General features: G+C 39.4%; 2 protein-coding genes across 4 annotated transcripts in view; both read left to right on the top strand.

Moving 5' to 3' along the window:
* The window catches only part of LOC108269227 (receptor-type tyrosine-protein phosphatase beta), a 53222-nt gene extending 41876 nt beyond the window's left edge, over nucleotides 1-11346 (top strand). For 2 of the 3 annotated variants that reach the window (XM_053682094.1, XM_053682096.1), the window contains 16 exons: nucleotides 496-774; nucleotides 1020-1169; nucleotides 1359-1629; nucleotides 1817-1902; nucleotides 2107-2212; nucleotides 2430-2498; nucleotides 2623-2646; nucleotides 2848-2929; nucleotides 3182-3272; nucleotides 4043-4119; nucleotides 4213-4347; nucleotides 6329-6451; nucleotides 6711-6874; nucleotides 7394-7529; nucleotides 8021-8141; nucleotides 8424-11346. In XM_053682094.1, the coding sequence (XP_053538069.1) occupies nucleotides 496-774; nucleotides 1020-1169; nucleotides 1359-1629; nucleotides 1817-1902; nucleotides 2107-2212; nucleotides 2430-2498; nucleotides 2623-2646; nucleotides 2848-2929; nucleotides 3182-3272; nucleotides 4043-4119; nucleotides 4213-4347; nucleotides 6329-6451; nucleotides 6711-6874; nucleotides 7394-7529; nucleotides 8021-8141; nucleotides 8424-8446 (1937 nt within the window). In that variant the 3' untranslated portion in view covers nucleotides 8447-11346. The remainder of the gene's footprint in view (nucleotides 1-495; nucleotides 775-1019; nucleotides 1170-1358; nucleotides 1630-1816; nucleotides 1903-2106; nucleotides 2213-2429; nucleotides 2499-2622; nucleotides 2647-2847; nucleotides 2930-3181; nucleotides 3273-4042; nucleotides 4120-4212; nucleotides 4348-6328; nucleotides 6452-6710; nucleotides 6875-7393; nucleotides 7530-8020; nucleotides 8142-8423) is intronic. The other variant, XM_053682095.1, reaches the window with a different exon arrangement.
* Nucleotides 11347-14425: 3079 nt separating this feature from the next.
* Nucleotides 14426-17500, top strand: part of LOC108269297 (anoctamin-1) — a 47415-nt gene continuing 44340 nt past the window's right edge. Inside the window, exon 1 of the mRNA XM_053682160.1 lies at nucleotides 14426-14552. The gene's annotated coding sequence lies outside the window, so the exon portion shown is untranslated. The remainder of the gene's footprint in view (nucleotides 14553-17500) is intronic.

Raw genomic sequence — 17500 nt, 5'->3', positions numbered from 1 at the left:
GTGTGTAATATGTGTGTTTGTCTGTGCACGTGTGTAATAATCTGTGTGTGTAATAATCTGTGTGTGTAATAATCTGTGTGCACGTGTGTAATAATGTGTGTGTGTAATAATCTGCATGTGTAATAATCTGTGTGTGTAATCTGTGTGTTTGTGTGTGTGTATTAATCTGTGTGTGCATGTGTGTAATAATCTGCGTGTGTGTAATAATCTGTGTGTGTTTGTGAGTGTAATAATCTGTGTGCGTGTGTAATAATCTGTGTGTGTGCAATTGCGTGTGTGTAGTAATGTGTGTGTGCATGTGTATGTGCATGTGTGTAATAATCTGTGTGTGTGTGCGTCTGTGTAATAATCTGCGCGTGTGTAATAATCTGTGTGTGTGTAAGTGTAATAATCTGTGTGTTTGTAATAATCTGTGTGTGTTTGTAATAATCTGTGTGTAATTGTAATAATCTCTGTGTGTGTGTGTGTGTGTAATAATCTGTGTGTGTGTCTCAGAGCCTCAGAGGATCTCAAGTCTGCACTGCCGGCCGCTGAACTCATCTGAGGTGTTGTGTTCGTGGAGCCCCCCACAGGCTGATTTTGACTGGTACAGGGTGGAGTGTTTCCGTCAGGACTCGGGTGTGTTGGTGATCTCCAACCGAATGCCGCGCAACTCCACACTGTACCACATCACAAACCTGGAACCTTACAAAAGCTACAACATCTCCATTACAGTCATCTCCAACAACATGGCCAGTGAGGCAGCCGAGCAGAACACCAGCACCATGATCGACCGTTAGTGCACACACACACACACACACACACACACACACACACACACACACACACACACACACACACACACACGCACACACACTTCAACCTGTGTTCCAGGTTGCTTCCTAATTTTCTGATGTGATACACACTCCTCTGGCATCTAGTGTGTGTTTATGTTTGAATTTTAAATTAGAGTAATAACAGTGTGATATCATAGTGAGGTGTGTGTGTGTGTGTGTGTGTGTGTGTGTGTGTGTGTCTAGGCCCCCCCCTGCCCCCCCTGTCCATTCGGGTCGGTAAAAGCATCGTCCACATCACTAAGTCCTCCATCTTCTTCCGTTTTGACTGCAGCTGGTTCAGTGACGCTAATGGAGCTGTCCAGTATTTCAGCATCATCGTAACAGAGTCTGGTGGTCAGTACATCCACAGACTCAGAATTTTTCTTAACAAACACTTATACAATCATTAAGAAATATGTGTTTGTGTTTGTGTGTGTGCGTGTGCGTGCATGTGTGTGTGTTCGTGTGTGTTCGCGCATGTGTGTGTGTGTGTGTGTGTGTGTGTATGTGTGTGTGTGTGTGTGTGTGTGTGTGTGTGTGTAGAGAGTGAAGACGTTCAGCCTGAACAGCGCCACCCGCTGCCGTCCTACAGGGATTACATCAATAACACTTCGGTGAAGGTGTATCAGTCAGGATATTTCCCCAGCAATTGTGACTATGGACTCGGCTCCACACATACTTTCAACATCACACTGGGCTCAGGCATGGACATTCTCGGGGGGAAGTGTGAACACACGCCCACACACACACTGAGCACGGACACAGAGCGCGGTGTGTACTGCGATGGCCCTCTGAAACCCAACACTGCCTACAGGTCAGTTTACACACACACACACACACACACACACACACACACACACACACACACACACACACAAACATACAGAGTAACAATATCACTTCCTATTAGAGTTAACATTCTGTATTGCAGATTTGTACATAACAGTATGTAATATAGAGTATTGTACCTAACCCTTTTAATGTCTCTCTCTCTCTCTCAGAGTAAGTGTGCGAGCGTTCACACGGCTAGCTTCATCTCCTCTCTTTAGAGATACCTTCCTCTCTCCACCTTTAGTCACAGACACAGGTATACACACACACACACACACACACATACACATACACACACACACACACACACACACTCTCACACTCTCACACACCTTATCATACAGTTAGCATTTCTTCTGTTTCCATTGTAGTGCTGTGTGTGTGTGTGTGTGTGTGTGTGTGTGTGTGTGTGTGTGTGTGTGTGTGTGTGTGTGTGTGTGTGTGTGTATCAAACCTACAGAGCCTCTAGTGGGTGTGATTGAGGGAGTAAGTGCTGGACTCTTCCTCATCCTCTCAATGGTGGGAATCATCATCATCCTCATCTGCAGACACAAAACACACAAAGTGTGAGTCAGTATTGCTGTACTTGTGGTGGGTGGGGCTACACAAATATGGGCATGGCTGAATAAAAAGTGGCACAACTGTTCATAGCAAACCGACTATTTAGCAAATCAGCTATCATACCTAAAGCTACAGGATCATTAAAACTATTTCTTTGTGTGTGTGTGTGTGTGTGTGTGTGTGTGTGTGTGTGTGTGTGTGTGTGTGTGTGTGTGTGTGTAGTGTACAGGAGCCAATGGTGCGGATAAATGTAAGAAGAGACAGAACGACATCAATCTCGAGAATCAGAGGGTATGATGAACATTGACACTCTCTCTCTCACACACACACACACACACACACACACACACACACGCGCGTGCACACATTATTTTGAAATAATTAGTCGTTTAATTAACTTTCTTTTTGTTATGAGTTTCAGGAATCGACGCATATCAAGGTAAACACACACAGCATTAATATATTTTAAATAATTTTACAGAGAATCTCAGTGTGTCTAATCTCAGTGTGTGTTTGCATTTTATATATATATATATATAAAATTTTATCTTATTGTGAATCTGGGTGTGGTAGACATAATGATACATTTTAATGCCCTTTAACCTTTTGACATTTTTCTCATCTTGTTTTTTATTTGCAGTCCGATTAACATCTTAAACTTCGAGGTTCATCTGACTAAACTGCAAGCTGACTCCAACTACCTGCTGTCTCAGGAATACGAGGTCATTCTCACAGCTGTTTACAATCCACCTTTAATCAGATGAACTGCTCTGTGTGAAACATGAAAATCAGCATCATAACGTAATGACAGAACATTAAAGCTGCTGTATGAGTTGGTAGATCATCTAATAGAACAGTGCCACTGCAGCCTACCTTTGTTTGGGTACATGTGGATTAATCTCCTAGTCAGGATTAATCCCGACTCCACACTGAACACACATGAGAAGTTGTACCTGTTGTTTTGTGTTCTGCAGGATCTGAAGGAAGTGGGTCGGAACCAGCCTCTGGACACGGCGTTACTGCCGGAAAACCGAGGAAAAAACCGCTACAACAACATCCTACCATGTGAGACTCTTCATCTGAGACTAATCCAGTTACAGCACCATCAAGAGTGTATTTTATTCCTCTTATACCACAGCAATTTACCACAGATGATAACTTTTAGCTTAGTAAAGAGCAATACATCATACTTTTTATCCATTTGTACTTGATAATAATTAATGTTCTGTTAAATGAGTCAGTTCCTGTTGTCACTTACATCATACAGCGATAAACACTCGTTCCCTCACCATCCCTCTCTTTATTCTCTCTCTCTATTCTCTCTATTCTCTCTCTATTCTTTATTCTCTCTCTTTATTCTCTCTCTTTAATCTCTCTCTCTATTCTCTCTCTATTCCCTCTCTTTATTCTCTCACTATTCTCTTTATTCTTTAGTCTCTCTTTATTCTCTTTCTCTATACTTTATTCTCTCTCTTTATTCTCTCTCTCTATTCCCTCTCTTTATTCTCTCTCTTTATTCTCTTTCTCTATTCTTTATTCTCTCTCTTTATTCTCTCTCTCTATTTTCTCTTTATTCTCTCTTTAATCTCTCTCTATTCCCTCTCTTTATTCTCTCTCTTTATTCTCTTTCTCTATTCTTTATTCTCTCTCTTTATTCTCTCTCTTTATTTTCTCTCTATTCTCTCTCTTTATTTTTTATTCTCTCTTTATTCTCTCTCTCTTCTCTCTATATATTCCCTCTCTCTATTCTCTCTCTTTATTCTCTCTCTATATTCTTTATTCTCTCTCTGGAAGTCACAACGAAGCGTGAACTCCTCTGTCCTGTTTTTGTTCAGATGATTCGACTCGAGTGAAACTGTCGTGTGTGGATGATGATCCGAGTTCAGACTACATAAACGCCAGCTACATTCCTGTAAGTGTTTGTGTTGTGACGTGTGTTGTGATGTATATGTGTAGTGATTAGTTGTGTGTTGAGACATGTGCATGTATGTTGTTTGTGTTAAAGGGGAATAATTTCAGGCGTGAGTACATCGCCACACAGGGACCACTGCCCGGCACTAAAGATGATTTCTGGAAAATGGTGTGGGAGCAGAACGTCCACAACATTGTCATGGTGACGCAGTGTGTGGAGAAAGGACGGGTAATGAGAACATCACTGACAAGAACTATAACAAGAAAGTCTATAAACAGAACATTTATAATGAGAAGGCTGTTGTAGCCTTCACTATTCCAGGTACCAACAAAGAACCTGCATTTTTTGATTGAATTAGGCGTGACATAGACGAGCCACAAATGTACTGGAACCAAGATTAACCTCTACCAAAGTGTGGAGAAAAAAAGGGGTTTGCTTTAGGGCTTCAACTACCGATTAGTTTCATAATCAATCAATTCATCGGATGTAAAAAAAAAAAAAAAAAAGACAAATTTTCAGTAACATTTTGTTCATTTATTTAAAATAAAATCCACATACTGAGAGTTACAAATATTAACTTCAGACTAAAACTTTACATTAACACAACTTTGTAAATTATATATACATTTATATTGTTTTAAATATATATATAATACACACGGGGTGACTGTGGATCAGGTGGTAGAGCGGGTTGTCCACTAATCGTATGGTTGGTGGTTCGATACCCGGCCCACATGACTCCACATGACTCCACATGCCGAAGTGTCCTTGGGCAAGACACTGAACCCCAAATTGCTTCTGACGGCAAGTTAGCGCCTTGCATGGCAGCTCTGCTACCATTGGTGTGTGAGTGTGTGTGTGAATGGGTGAATGAGTGTAAAGCGCTTTGGATAAAAGTGCTATATAAGTGCAGGCCGTTTACCGTTTACCATATATATGTATATATATCTATATATCTATATATATATGAGTCTTTATTGATCACACATACATTACAGCAAAGTGAAATTATTTTCTTCACACATCCCAGCATGTCAGGAAGTTGGGGTCAGAGCGCAGGGTCAACCATGGTACAGCACCTCCTGGAGCAGAGAGGGTTTGGGGCCTTGCTCAAGGTCCCAATACTGCCAGTGCTAGGGCTTGAAACCCCAACCTTCCTATCAGTAACCTAGAGCCTTAACCGTCAAGCCACCTATGCATATATATATATATATATATAAATTATTTATGCATTATTTTTTATGGATGCACAAAAAAGCACTGATAATTAAACTACAATCCTAAACTGATAAAAAATCTCCCTTTCACTGCACCTTATGCTTTCTGTTCCTCACTGCCTTTAGTTATTTTATTTTACTTATGTTTACTTTGATTGTACTGCTTTAATCAGACATTACACTCGCGTCTACACCGCAAGTGAGGAGCAATGCGGCCTCTTTCCTAATAGATCATTTCCCTTATAATAAACAACACAATTTACACTACAAGCACAAATACAACATATAATGACATTAAACTTGAATTAAACTAAACCTTTAAGCAGCTTGCACCAGTTTCCCCTGCCCCTTACACACAGTGGAGCATTTTGGATATAAACATAAGTTTGTGCTCGTGCAGCACTGTCGTAAAGTTTACAGGTTACAGTCTTCTTCACTGCGTTTAATATAAAATGCTCCTCTGCCTTAGAGGACGTGGGGGTCGCACACTTTTTCCACTGTCACTTGACGATTATGCCTCCGTCTGTTGGTGACTGAGGTCATGTTGGGTATAAAAGGTAACGCTGACAAACAGTAACAAACAGTTACTCTGAGAGAGAGAGAGAGACATTAAAAGGGTTAGGTACAATACTCTATATTACATACTGTTATGTACAAATCTGCAATACAGAATGTTAACAGTAACAAACAAACAGTTGCAGCTCTAATTTGCTTATGATCCAAAACATATGAGCTATTTTATATGTACTATATTATATATTATATTAGTGCAGCCTTTCTGTTCTCAGTAATCCTCAGCATTAATATCCCTGATTACACCAGTGCACCAGTGTACAGCCAATCAACTCCACAGCCACAATATCCTGAACTGTGTGTGTGTGTATATATGTGTGTGTGTGTATATATATGTGTGTATATGTGTGTGTGTGTGTGTGTGTGTGTGTGTGTGTGTGTGTGTGTGTGTGTGTGTGTGTGTGTGTGTGCACACGCAGGTGAAATGTGACCACTACTGGCCGTTTGATCAGGACCCACTGTATTATGGAGATCTGATTGTGCGGATGCAGTCCGAGTCAGTTCTACCAGAGTGGACCATCCGGGAGTTTAAGATCTGTAGTGTAAGTAACACTCATTTAGCTCAGGTTATCTGGAGAATGCCCCCCTCTCTCTCTCTCTCTCTCTCTCTCTCTCTCACACACACACACACACACACACACACACACACACACACACACACACACACACAATGACTACAACTAACATCTCATTTGTGTTCTTACAATGACATAATGAAGCAATTAAATTCAAATTTATTTATATAGCACTTTTAACAATGAACAAATGTGTGTGTGTGTGTGTCTGTGTGTGTGTGTACAGGAGGATCAGTTGAATTACTGTAGAACTGTGCGTCAGTTCCACTACACCGTGTGGCCCGATCATGGAGTTCCTGAAAGCACTCAGTCTCTGGTGCAGTTTGTTCGCACTGTGAGAGATTACATCAACAGAACTCCGGGTTCCGGACCTTCCATCATCCACTGCAGGTATACACACACACACACACACACACACACACACACACACACACACACAGGAACTCTAAAGGTGTGACACATTGTGTCCATCCACAAATATAGTTGTTTGCGTTGTTTTTGATTCATGTTCTAGTTCCTGTTCTCGTTCTGACTGCAGTTCTGCTTTTGGTTCTAGTTCTGGTTTTAATTCCAATTATATTTAGGATCTAGTTCTGATTGTTATGCTGGTTTTGGCTCTTGCTCCTGCTTTTATTTGTGTTCTTGTTTGGATTCACATTCTGTAGCTCCATATTTTCTGTTTTGTATGTAGTTGTAGATGTTTTATTTACATGTAATGGTTGTTGATCCAGTTCCTGTTCTGGTTCTAGTTCTGCTCTACATTTTTTTTTTTTTGTAATTGTAGTTTCTGATTATTGTTCCTGTTCCACATTAGGCTCTGTTTCTAGATGTAATGCTTAGCTTTTTTGTTGTACGTGTTCCTCTGTGTGTTCCTGTGTGTGTGTGTGTGTGTGTGTGTGTGTGTGTCAGTGCTGGAGTGGGCCGTACTGGTACCTTTATTGTTCTGGACCGGGTTCTGCAGCAGCTAAACACTAAAGACACAGTGGACATTTATGGTGCTGTGTTTGACCTGAGACTGCATCGCTCACACATGGTGCAGACTGAGGTGAGACACAACCTCTGACCTCATTCACTGTTCCATAACAAATTATTTAGGGTTAAGTGAAATAACAGTGTTATCGTCTCTGCACAATATTACACTGCCATGATGTCCAGTGACGTATACTCTGATTATATTTTATTACCAGACCTGCAGTAGGATCGCCACAATTTAATACTGGAGTATGCTAGTGCGAGTTATCACTCAAAAATATGCAGACTTTGTTTTCTCCAATAAAATGAGAGTTGAGACATTCGACATATGAATCTGTAATGACTGCGCAGATGTTCTGAACTCTCTGATATTAACTGATGCCATCTGAAAGCCCCACCCCCTTAACCCATCTCACATTGTTGATCAAATGGTAAATCATGAGCAGGGAAAAATCAACAGCACACAAATCTATTACTCAAGACCACATTTAACTCTGTGTGTGTGCGTGTGTGTGCGTGTGTGTGTGTGTGTGTGTGTGTGTGTGTGTGTGTGTGTGTGAGCAGAGTCAGTACACATACCTGCACCAGTGTGTGCGTGACGTTCTTCGTGCAAGAAAGTTACGGAGTGAGCAAGAGAACCCACTGTATCCTGTCTATGAGAACGTGCCTCCAGAGAACCACTGGGGTCAGAACACACTTTTATTTCAAAAAACACTCAAACATAAAGTATGAATATAGTGTGTGTGTGTGTGTGTGTGTGTGTGTGTGTGTGTGTGTGTGTGTGTGTGTGTGTGTGTGTGTGTGTTTCAGGATGCAGAATCATAAAGAATAAGCTAAATTAATATAATTAAATTAATCTTTCACTTTGTATATAAAATCATGGCTGTGAATTCTGAATGTTTTTAGGATGTTTAGGTATTTAACTCTTTCATATGCTGTACATGTATTTTATTTATTTGAATTACAGACAGAGTACACATGCGCCGTTAAAACTGCATGGACCGGATGAAGACTTCACTGTTGAAACACTGAATTAAATGTATATTAATTTTATTTTTATAGATCATGTGTAAGTATTATAAACACTGTGTATACTGTTTATAAATCTTGTACATAAGCTACTGTACAGGACTGAGTGAATGTTAACATACAAAATTAAGACTTTTTATTGCAAGTTTTTGAGTATAATTTTGAACTTGGTTTATTATCATTACAGTGTTGCTAGTCATTAGCATTTAGCTACTTATATATTTTATATATATTATGCATTTTTTATGATTTTTAAAACATTTAAATTAAAAAGAGAAAAGGAAAAAAAAAGTTTATACTTAAGCTTTGTTTCTGAATATTTATTAAATTACAAATAACTAAATAAAAGATAAAGTGGTGTTAATAAGGTATAACAAACACAGGTGAGATTACTGAGGCATGTGAAATGCTAGCGCTTAGGGTAGTGTAGTTCTGTGCCCTTTGTCCCTACCATGAGAATACCAAACTTGAGTGTTTATTAAACATCCAGAAAAATTACAACAAAATCTAAACATAATTAAAAAATTGTTATAAACTAGGTGGAAAAAATATAAGTTCACCTTTCCTACTTTCCCAAACATTAAGAGAGTAATTAGCACTCAGGTGTTACTAACAAAAGATTGATGTTCTGGAGCACTCAGGTGTGTGTCTACATCAGCCATGACCTCAGAGAAGCAACTGTTGCTGCTCATCAATCTGGAAAGTGTTATAAGACCATCTGCAAACAATCTGAAATTAAATTCAGTTTTATTTCTATAGTGTGTTTAACAATGGACATTGTCCCAAAGCAGCTTTACAAATATATATATATATATATATATATATATATATATATATATATATATATATATATATATATATATATATATATATATATATATATATAATACAACTCTCCTATTATTAAACCCTAATTCTAATGAAGATCAACCCAAACCTCTGATACTGACTTTAAACCAAAAACTGCAAACAGGAAAAAGAGAAAATTCACTCATATTATTCATTTATGATTAATTAACTCTTAACTGTTCTGCAGAATAAATTGAATTTAAATATTTAGTAAGTTGCTGTAAGTTTCTGCACTCTTTTTGTGATGCACTGTTCCCTCCTGACCTCCAGGTGTCTCCATCTGATCATCCTAAGGAGCACATTGTAGAAACACATAACCTCATTTAATCCAATTATAATACAATGTGTTAAAATATTTTATATTTGATATAATTTATACAAATGTATATAAATTCTACATATATTTTTGTAATACATCTGTTTTATTAATTTTTTATTTTATTTTATTCATTAGTCTGTTTTATGCCTTTGTTCACTGCTATTGTTAGTATCATTTGTCATATTCTTTTGCTTTGGTAACACTGTCACTAAACCGTCATGCCAATCAGGCACACTGAACTTGAACGAGAGGAGAGACAGACAGACAGACAGACAGACAGACAGACCGAAATAAATACATACATACATACATACATACATACATACATACATACATACATACATACATGTGGGGGGGGGGGGGGGGGGGATTTTACCCAGCTAGATTTTATTAATGATTCACTGTGAGAAAACGTCTCGGGGAAACTTTGTAGATTTACTAACACACACACACACACACACACACACACACACACACACACACACACACACAATCCACAACTGATGTAAAGAGGTTCCTGAGCTGTATAATAACTTTTTTAATGCTTACAACTACATTTACATTTATTCATTTAGCAGATGCTTCTTCCCAAAGCGACTTACAAATGAGAAAATACAAGCAAAGCGATATATCAAGCCGAGAACATTACGAGTAGTGCTACTGTACAAGATTTATAACTGAGTTCCAGAAGAAGCAAAGTGCGCAGAGTAGAGGTGTAAGTGCCAGAGTAAATTTTTTTTTTATGGGTTGGTTAGGTGTTGACGGAAGATGTGGGTCTTTAGCTGTTTTTTGAAGATGGTGAGAGATTCTACGGTCCGGATTGAGGTTGGAGGTTCATTCCACCACTGAGGAACAGTTAGTTCGAATGTTCTTGAAAGGGACCGTGAGCCACGCTGAGTAGGCACTACTAAGCGTTGGTCTGTGATTGATCGCAGATTGCGTGAGGGAACGTAAGGAGGGCTCTGTTCCAGACAAGGTCTTGTAGGTGAGCATCAAGGCCTTGAATTTGATGCGGGCGGCTACAGGAAGCCAGTGGAGGGAGATGAAGAGGGGTGTGATGTGGGCTCTCTTGGGCTGGTTGAAGACGAGACGTCCTGCTGCATTCTGAATCATCTGAAGGGGTTTGATGGAGCTGCTGGGAGGCCCGAGAGTAGTGAGTTGCAGTAGTCCAGTTTTGAGATAACAAGAGCCTGGACTAGTTTCTGTGTAGCCTGTTCGGTGAGGTAGGGTCTGATTTTCTTGATGTTGTACAACTAGCTACAGGAGTGAGATCCCGACTATTGTGTAAACACATACTGATTACAATTACATGTTGGTGACTTAAAATGATTCATTTATTCATTCAGTTATTCATTATACAGTGATAGACTTAAATCTAAAACTCTATGGAAATTATAAAATGGCCGTGATGTTTATAATGAAGATCTCCACACACTGCTATATTGTATACGTTTATAGAAGAGAAATGATTTATAATCTCACTACAGGATGGGATTCCTTGTGAGTCTGGTTCCTCTCAAGGTTTCTTCCTCATGACGTCTCAGGGAGTTTTTATTTGCCACCGTCACCTCTGGCTGCTCATTAGGGATAAATCTAAATCTATAACTATATCTGGAGATCTCTAAAGCTGCTTTGTGACAATGTCCATTGTTAAAAGTGCCATATAAATAAATCTGAATTGAATTCAATTGAAGGTTTTTGTTCTGTGTAATTTAGTTAAATGTGTGAATGCTGTCAAATTCTCACACCAACAGTTTGATGTCACTCCAGTTCTCCATCTCCCCAGTTCTCCATTTCTCCATCTCCCCAGTTCTCCATTTCTCCAGTTCTTCAGTTCTCCATCTCCCCAGTTCTTCAGTTCTCCATCTCCCTAGTTCTCCATTTCTCCATCTCCCCAGTTCTCCATTTCACCATCTCCCCGGTTCTCCATCTCCCCAGTTCTTCAGTTCTCCATCTCCCTAGTTCTCCATTTCTCCATCTCCCCAGTTCTCCATTTCACCATCTCCCCGGTTCTCCATCTCCCCAGTTCTTCAGTTCTCCATCTCCCCAGTTCTCCATTTCACCATCTCCCCGGTTCTCCATCTCCCCAGTTCTTCAGTTCTCCATCTCCCCAGTTCTCCATTTCACCATCTCCCCGGTTCTCCATCTCCCCAGTTCTTCAGTTCTCCATCTCCCCAGTTCTTCAGTTCTCCATCTCCCTAGTTCTCCATTTCTCCATCTCCCCGGTTCTCCATTTCACCATCTCCCCGGTTCTCCATCTCCCCAGTTCTTCAGTTCTCCATCTCCCCAGTTCTCCATTTCTCTAGTTCTTCAGTTCTTCAGTTCTCCATCTCCCCAGTTCTTCATTTCCTTCTGTGCTTAATATGTGAATTAAACACTGATTTATTACAGTATTAAAAAACAGTGACGGGCGATGACGGTAAATTCTACACTATGAAACAAACTCATCACCACTACTGTAAAGTCAAATAAACTGAACTGTGTAAATGTGTAAATTCACTCTGTAATGAAGCATAAAAACTTTGGGTACATCCTCTGTATTTGTGTGTGTTTGTGTGTGTGTGTGTTCCATATGCATTCTTCAGTAACACACATACACACACAACAGATGTTTGTGATTCTCCACATAAACTAATAGTGTTTAAATATAGACCCTATTCTTCCCAGGCAGAGGAGTCATGACAAAAACATGAAGACTAGGGTCAAAGGTCACAAGGTCACTGCTGTAGCTTCTCTCTCTCTCTCTCTCTCTCTCTCTCTCTCTCTCTCTCTCTCTCTGTGGGCTACTACAGCTTGTCTGCTTCTACATTGAGGAGAGAACATCGGATATGACACACATTTATTTATTTTAAACCTGAAGGAGTTTGTATTCAGGACAGCATAGTTTTATCAGTCAGTCCTGAGTCCTCAGTCAGTGTGATCCTTTCTTTTAAAGATAAATAGAATAGATAATCAACCACACTACTGTGTTCATGAAGAGCTCTTACACTGAATATAAAAAGTTTACACACCTGTTACAATGGCAGGTTTCTATGATGTAAAAAAAGAGAAACAATTAGAAGAAATAATTTTAGATCTTTTTCCACCTTTAATGTGAAATAGCAACCAGCAACATTAAAGTGGGGAAAAAAACACAATATAAAGGTTTCAGGGGGAAAAAAAGCTTATAATAACCCGGTTGCATAAGTGTGCACACCCTTTTATAATGGGGCGTGTGTCTGTTCTTAGAATTAACCAATCACATGCAATATCATGTTCAAGAATAAATATCGTACACCTGTCATCATAAAGTGATTGTGATTAACCCAAAATAAAGATCCAATCACTGAAAGTGCTTAAAAAGCATGTACTGTATCTCAGTGTGGAAAAGTATCCATCGGGAAATCGGTACAAATTTTTTTTTACAAATCATTAGATGTACCATGGAACACTGTGAAGGCCGTCATCAACAAGTGGAGAAAATGGAGCACCACAGTGACGTTACTAACCCAAAGCACAAATCCAAGTCAACAAAGGAACCGCTTCAGAAGAAGAGAACCAACATTTCAGAGCCCTGATCTAAATCCCATCAAAAACATGAAGAGGAATGACTTGAAGCGGGCTGTGTACAGGAGATCCCCTCACTATGTGATCGATCTGAAGCGTTTTTACAAAGAAGAGTGGAATAAAATTGCCAAAGGTTCTAAGTTGGAAGCCTCTTACCCAAAAACACTGAGAGCTGTATTACATGCAAACGGTGCTTTAACAAAGTATTAGTCAAGGTGTGTGCACACTTATAGCATATGCTACCGGGCTATTGTAAGTTTTTTCTTAAAATGTTCCCCCTAAAATGTGTCATGTCTTTTTTTATTTAAATTTTGTTGGACATTGAAAACACCTCCACGAAGACCTTGTGGTCAGTGTTAAACTCTGATGAGAGTGGTGAAGAATATCTCACTTTATTATTTCTAATAGCAGTTTGATTACTTCTGGTTGTATCTGTTCCAGGAAATGTGAAGGTAAGGGTTCTAATACACATGTTTATGAGTGTAAAAAGGAAATTCAGTCTTTTGGATTGGAGTTAAAGGTTTGAATCGCTCTGTGGTGTGGTTATATTGTTGTCTATGTATTTATTTATCAAACTGTCTGACTTTGCGTTAATACTCTGAACTTTCTGTTTGATGTTTCCATTTTGGTTATGAACTCAAAGTCATCGCAAAGCCATCGCTTCTACATACTGTTGGTGTTTGTGCTTCTGTGGTGGTCTTGTTTCTATTTAACTTCACTACTGTATTCAATCAGAATCTAGGATTATTTCTGGAGAGATAATCTGATCTCACAGCTCTAAATCTGAGGCAGGAAGTGATGCAGTGTGTTTATCTACAGCCACAAAGCTTGTTCTCACAACACACACACACACACACACACACACACACACACACACACACACAAAGCATGCAGTCTTTAAATGTAAATTGTGGAATTTTGTTGGAATATTTAATGTGTTTACAGAACAACCCCACATTCAAAGCATAAAACACGAACACTTTTACAGGGAACCTCTCAGAAAGAGTTCCAAACTAGAACCCTTTTAGGAAACCAAGAACCTTTAATTAACCCTTTAAAAACACTTGAACGCTTTATTTTGACAAGTGTGTGTCCAAGTATTCGTAAAAATTTAATACATCCGCTCTTAAAAATGGCGACATCCGGTCCAAAATCTATCAAATAAACACGGAATGGTTTTCTCTAATAACAGCGACACCCGACACCCGCCGCCCATCTCTCTCTCTCTCTCTCTCTCTCTCTCTCTCTGGGTCGGTGTCGCGCGCATCATCGCCCGGATAAAAGAGTAGCACGCGCCTGGCTGACTGATTTCTCACCTGTGGAGCGCGCGCGTGCTGGATTCTCCTCGCGCAGGTAAGTGAACTTCACAAACGACTCATTGCAACAAAAAGCTCGCGCGTGCATTTATTTCTGTTTTCATTTATTACTTTTTAATTTCTTTCTTTCTTTCTTTTTTAACATGTCAGATTATTTGCTCTCGCGCTGTTATACAGAGTCGCAGTGTGTTTTTGTGTGCTTGGGTTTTTTAATTTAGAGTTTCTTTTCACGTGGAGATTTATATAGTTTCATCAGAATATTTATTAAACACCGGAATATTCAATTGTGCGTGTGTGCGTGCCATCTCTTGCATATGTACGTGCCATATTTACGCTGTTGATATGGTTTCCTTGTTTACACACACACACACACACACACACACACACACACACAAAGACAGAGAGATCTGTGATCAACCATCTCAATCCCCTTCACCTGCCTCTGTCAATCCAGTGTGTGAATAAACTCTGAAGCAAAACTGTGTGTGTGTGTGTGTGTGTGTGTGAGCATGACACAGGCTGTAGGTGAGCTTAAAGTCGGACTGCAAAATTTCACTGTGGTGCTGAGTTTGTGTGTGTGCGCTTAGAGTTACAGCCACACCCTCAGATAAAAGGGCACTAAACGGTACCTTTTTTGTTGCTGGGGTGGTACCCGTGTTGGTACCTTTTAATGTGGAGCTGTAAATGTGGATCTAGTGCAGCTTCATAAATGTCGCATTACAAATGTAGCTTTTAAGATCATTAGGGACTGATCTAAAAATCACAAATATAAAAGTGTAAATATAAATTTTATAAGCAGCTGCAGTGTTTAATGCACTGCATAAATATAACAAGTTAATAAATATGATTTATTTTATTATATCTCAATTGAAACACATTAAACAGGTGGAACACACACATACTCACTGATAAGTAGACCTATAGACTGATGATGCCACCACCATGTTTTGCTATAAGGATGGTATCACTAGTTGATGAGCAGTACCTGGTTTTTGCGAGCTTTAGTGCTTGGAGTTCTGCATAAAGGCTTGATTGAGTGTTTCTGAGGTGATCTGTGAGCCTCTAGATCTGCTCCTTTACCTAAGAAAAAAACTTCACAAAAAGCTTGAGTAAAGAAATATGTTTTCAGCCTGGACTTAAACACTGAGACTGTGTCTGAGTCCTGAACACTAACTGGAAGACTGTTCCATAACTGTGGGGCTCTATAAGAGAAAGCTCTTCCCCCTGCTGTAGCCGTCACTATTCCAGGTACCAACAAATAGCATGCATCTTTTGATCTATGCAGGCGTGGCAGATCATAAAAGACCAAAAGGTCACTTAGTTACTGTGGTGCGAGACCATTTAGTGCTTTATAGGTTAATAATAATATTTTATAATCAGTGTGAGATTTCACTGGGAGCCAATGCAGTGTGGATAAGATCGGGGTGATGTGGGCGTATCTTCTGGTTCTAGTTAGGACTCTAGCAGCTGCATTCTGGACTAACTGGAGTTTGTTTATATTCCTACTGGGACATCCAGACAGTAAGACATTACAGTAATCTAGTCTAGAGGTGACGAAAGCATGAACTAATATTTCTGCATCATGTAGTGACAATATATTTCTTATCTTAGAAATATTTCTGAGATGAAAGAAGACTATCCTAGTAATATTATCTACATGAGCGTCAGATGATAGACTGGAGTCAATAATCACTCCAAGGTGATGAAACATGATGAAACAGAAAGTCCATCCAGAGTTACTGTGAGATCAGAAAGATTACTTCTAGCTACACGTGGGCCTAGTACAAGTTCTTCTGTCTTATCAGAATTAAGTAAAATGAAGTTAATAATCATCCAACGTCTAATGTCCTTTACACAATCCTCAACTTTTCTAAGCTGCTGTCTGTCCTCTGGCTTCACTGAAACATACAGCTGTGTATCATCAGTATAACAGTGGAGGATAATTCCATGTTTACGAACAATTTGACCTAGAGGTAGCATATATAAAGTAAAGAGCAGTGGGCTTACAACAGAACCTTGTGGAACACCAAATTTAACCTCGGTATGCGTGGAGAAGTCTCCATTTCCATCTACGAACTGATAACGATCGGTCAGATAAGACCTGAGCCAGGAGAGGACTGTTCCCTTAATTCCAAGAACATTTTCTAGTCTATCAAGGAGAATAGTGTGATCTATAGTATCAAAAGCTGCACTAAGGTCGAGTAACACAAGCAGCGAGACACAACCCTGATCAGAGGTCAGTAGAAGGTCATTTACTACTTTAACTAACGCTGTCTCTGTGCTACGATGAGGTCTAAATCCTGACTGATACATTTCATGAATGTTATTCCTATGTAAGTACGAGCATAACTGCTGTGTACAATCTTTTCTAAGATCTTGGAGGTGAAGGGGAGATTTGATATTGGTCTATAGCTGGACAGTTGAGAGGGGTAGAGGTCAGGTTTTTTAATCAGGGGTTTAATAATTTAGTTTAAATGATTTAGGAACATAGCCATTTCTAAGGGAAGAATTGATTATATTTAGAAGGGGTGTGATTACTTCTGGAATAATCAGTTTGAAGAAACATGTAGGTAAAGGATCTAGTACACAAGTTGATGATTTTGATGAAGAACTTAATTTAAATAGTTTGATTAAATGCAGTCATATGAATCTTTCAAGAGGGTAATACACATTATAATTATTACCATGGAGGACCATTTGGGTTGCTGGTAGAGCAGGTTGTCCACTAATCACAGGATTGGCGGTTTGATTCCCAGCCTATGTGCCTGCATGTAGAGTTCAAGACACTGAACTCCAGGTTGCTCCTGATGGCAGGCTAGCACCTTGCATGGTAGCTCTGCTACCATTCATGTGTGTGAATGAGAAACCATGTAAAACACTTTGTAGAACTGCTAGGGTTAAAAGGCGCCATATAAGTGCAGACCATCTACCATGGACACACAGACGGATCACGTTCAGGTTTGTTGTAGAAGCTCCAATAAGGTA

This window comes from Ictalurus punctatus, chromosome 8 (assembly GCF_001660625.3).
Source record: "Ictalurus punctatus breed USDA103 chromosome 8, Coco_2.0, whole genome shotgun sequence".
In the NCBI taxonomy this organism is placed as follows: domain Eukaryota; kingdom Metazoa; phylum Chordata; class Actinopteri; order Siluriformes; family Ictaluridae; genus Ictalurus; species Ictalurus punctatus.
The sequence above is the reverse complement of the archived record's forward strand: the minus strand, read 5'-3'. Positions and strand labels throughout refer to the sequence as shown.